Raw genomic sequence first — 1185 nt, 5'->3', positions numbered from 1 at the left:
GCGGGTGCTCGTCGAGACACTGGAGGGCGGCGTCGTCCACCGTGGGGTCGAACTTGTTGGCCAAGAGGTGGTGCTGCTGGAGCATCCAGGGCAGGTCGCCCGCCCCGTAGATGCAGATGGAGCGCTGGTGCCGGCCCGTACAGGGCGGGTAGGGCGCGCCCTTGCTGGTGTCGCCCTCCAGGTACTGCCACTTGACCAGGCGGGGCAGGGCGTTCATGTCCGAGAGCTGGAACTTGTCGTTGGGGGGCATGGCGCCCGGCACGCCGGGCATGCGGTTGAGGGTGGCCCAGATATGCTCGTCAGGGCTGTAGGTGTCCTTGGCCCACTCGAGGAACTGCTGCGCCGTGGGGTTCTCGAAGATGTGCTGCACGAAGGCCCGCGTGACCACGATGTACGCGTTGCCCGTGAACATGGGAGAGTTGTGGGGTGGCGGCAGTTTCTGCTTGGCTGTCCGGGAGATGAACTTCCCCACTTTGTGGTGGTACTTCCAACGCTCCTGCTTGAGGGCTGAGGGCTTCTCTGACTCCATGCTGTTCTGCCCCTGCAGCACCTTCAGGGCACGGATGATCTCAGCGTTGGTCTTGATGGGGAAATCGGTGCCGCAGGTGTTGAGGATGTAATGCCATTGCACGGGGCTCTGTAACAGGTCCTGCATGCAGTTGAGGTCAGCCTGCACCCGGGACCAGGAGGCATAAACCACATTTTCCAGGCGGCTAGCCACAAAGACATTGGGGAGGCAGGCTACGATGGCCCGCACGGCCTTCTGGAAGTCAGCCGGGGACTTGCTATCGACATGGACGCAGTAGACGTTCTGGGGGGCGTAGATGGACCTCAGGAGCCGCTCGAACATCTCGATTTTGTTGTGGATGACCATGGAGTAGGCGATGGGGAACTCTGCCTCCTCCTGGCTCAGTGGGAACTCAATGAACCGCCGGGTCTCCCTGAAGTTGCTGCAGTCCTTTGTCATGTTCAGGTACTGACTGGGCAACAAAGAGACCCTTTTGTTCGCAGCCTCTATGTTGCTGAGCTGGGCCTCCTGGATGGCTTTCTCATCCCCGCGAACGATCCCTGAGCAGTTGATCCTTCTGCTGGGGGAGAGCTCCAGTGCCCGGTATAGGCGTTGGCGGCAGCGTGGGTCACTGGCGGCAGCCAGCTGTCCATCAGGGCAGGCCCGGCTGGTGCTGC

At 61.9% G+C, this 1185-nt stretch overlaps 1 protein-coding gene across 1 annotated transcript in view; it reads right to left on the bottom strand.

Annotated features, from left to right (window-relative positions):
- GCNT3 (glucosaminyl (N-acetyl) transferase 3, mucin type) overlaps positions 1–1185 on the bottom strand; it is a 2052-nt gene that overhangs the window by 387 nt on the left and 480 nt on the right. The window contains exon 2 of the mRNA XM_009885790.1: positions 3–1181. Within this exon, the coding sequence (XP_009884092.1) occupies positions 3–1181 (1179 nt within the window). The remainder of the gene's footprint in view (positions 1–2; positions 1182–1185) is intronic.

The sequence above is a fragment of the Charadrius vociferus genome, unplaced genomic scaffold (assembly GCF_000708025.1).
Source record: "Charadrius vociferus isolate BGI_N301 unplaced genomic scaffold, ASM70802v2 scaffold325, whole genome shotgun sequence".
NCBI lineage: Eukaryota > Metazoa > Chordata > Aves > Charadriiformes > Charadriidae > Charadrius > Charadrius vociferus.
The sequence above is the reverse complement of the archived record's forward strand: the minus strand, read 5'-3'. Positions and strand labels throughout refer to the sequence as shown.